The sequence below is a fragment of the Antrostomus carolinensis genome, unplaced genomic scaffold (genome assembly GCF_000700745.2).
Source record: "Antrostomus carolinensis isolate BGI_N321 unplaced genomic scaffold, ASM70074v2 scaffold38935, whole genome shotgun sequence".
NCBI classification, from domain to species: domain Eukaryota; kingdom Metazoa; phylum Chordata; class Aves; order Caprimulgiformes; family Caprimulgidae; genus Antrostomus; species Antrostomus carolinensis.
This window is the reverse complement of record NW_010314994.1, coordinates 1-1,665: the sequence shown is the minus strand read 5'-3', so window position 1 is coordinate 1,665 and position 1,665 is coordinate 1. Positions and strand designations below refer to the sequence as shown.

The 1,665-nt window shown below is 43.7% G+C and overlaps 1 protein-coding gene across 1 annotated transcript; it reads left to right on the top strand.

Annotated features, from left to right (window-relative positions):
* Positions 1-681: 681 nt before the first annotated feature.
* Positions 682-1,662, top strand: LOC104524829 (paired box protein Pax-6-like; the record flags this gene model as incomplete). Its single annotated transcript, XM_010167821.1, has 3 exons — positions 682-723; positions 817-1,032; positions 1,566-1,662. Coding segments are annotated over 3 exons (355 nt in total), but the record flags the coding sequence as incomplete, so codon positions are not given.
* Positions 1,663-1,665: the final 3 nt, after the last annotated feature.

The following is a 1,665-nucleotide window of genomic DNA, read 5'->3' as shown; positions in this document are numbered from 1 at the left end:
TACGCGTATATATATATATACATATATATACCTTTTAAAAGATTTATAATTTTTTTATTCCCCTTTATTTCCGTCCGGTGATAACCTGCACTCTCGTTACAGTTAGTTCGCTGTAATAAACTGAATTACATGGCTCGGCATAATTTCAGTTTCCTCTCCTTTCCCCTTTTCTCCCGTATTTACTTATGATTTTGTGAGATCTGTATGCATTTGGCGTGGCTTACTGCTTTTTTATTATTTTTAACTTTTATTTCTTCCAAAAAGCGAAAAAAAAAAGAGGGAAAAAAAAAAAAAAGAAACCCCCACAAAGCCACGCTGTTTTAGCCCGGAATCTGTCTTTACGGAGACTAACGTGATCTGGCGCAGCTCAGGGGTACATTGTAAATGTAGGTCTTGATAACCCCTCACTCACCCTGTCCCCAGCAAGTACTCTGTCTCAGAGCAGTGAGGGCGATGGAGTCTAGTCTGGCTTAGTTATTGTTGGCATTTAAAGCGTATTTTAACATTAATACTAAAAGAATGACGTTTTGATCCGATTTTTTTTTTCTTCCAAATGTTTTTAAAGTAGCACTTTTGTAGAGGGTAGGGCCACGAATGTAATTTAAAAAAAGAAAAAAAAAAAGAAAAAAAGACTCTCTAAGTAAGTTCTCATACCATTTAAGGTATATTTTTGTGTTATAGACCCATGCAGATGCAAAAGTCCAAGTGCTGGACAATCAAAACGTAAGCTTGTCATTGTTTAATGCATACTTAAACAATTTTATTTTTGTCTTGAAATTATTAATAATGTGATTTTCTGTCCGCTTCCCTATCCAGGTGTCGAATGGATGTGTGAGTAAAATTTTGGGCAGGTATTACGAAACTGGCTCCATCAGACCCAGGGCAATCGGAGGTAGTAAACCGAGAGTAGCGACTCCAGAAGTTGTAAGCAAAATAGCGCAGTATAAACGAGAGTGCCCCTCCATCTTTGCGTGGGAGATTCGAGACAGATTACTATCAGAGGGGGTCTGTACCAACGATAATATACCCAGTGTAAGTTCATGAAAAAAACCTTCCTGTGTGCTGTGTACAATGCTGGGTAGCCGTAGCGAGCCTCTGCTTCCTTTGTTTTGATATCAGAGGAGAGGAGAGCAGGTTCACATCATTTGCATGTGGCAGGGTCAGACGCGTTTTTTTCATACAGAATCTGACAAATGCCTTTAAGGAGGGAAAAAAAAAATAATAAAAAATATGCGGGTCACCCCTGCGCCTAGCGCCTCAGGACTGCGCGCATCAGTCGAAGCCATCACTCTGGTTCTGCAGGGTTGGGTTTGGGGCTTTTTTTTTTTTTTCTTTCTTTCTTTTTTATTTTTTTTTTTCCCCGTGGTTTGTTTGTTTGTTTGCACCACACCACCAGCAGTAAGCGAGTCGGGGCGGTCGCGACACGGCGGGACGCGCTCGGGGAGCCCCTGACTTGCGCCCAGGTCGAGCCGCCCGCTGCGCGGGGGGACGCGGGGGTTGCGCGGGTGCCTGGCGGGGAGCGCGCTACCGCACTACCATTGCCTTTCCTGTCCTTTGCCTTCCAGGTGTCGTCGATAAACAGAGTCCTACGCAACCTGGCTAGCGAAAAGCAACAGATGGGTGCCGACGGGATGTACGACAAGCTGAGGATGCTGAACGGGCAGA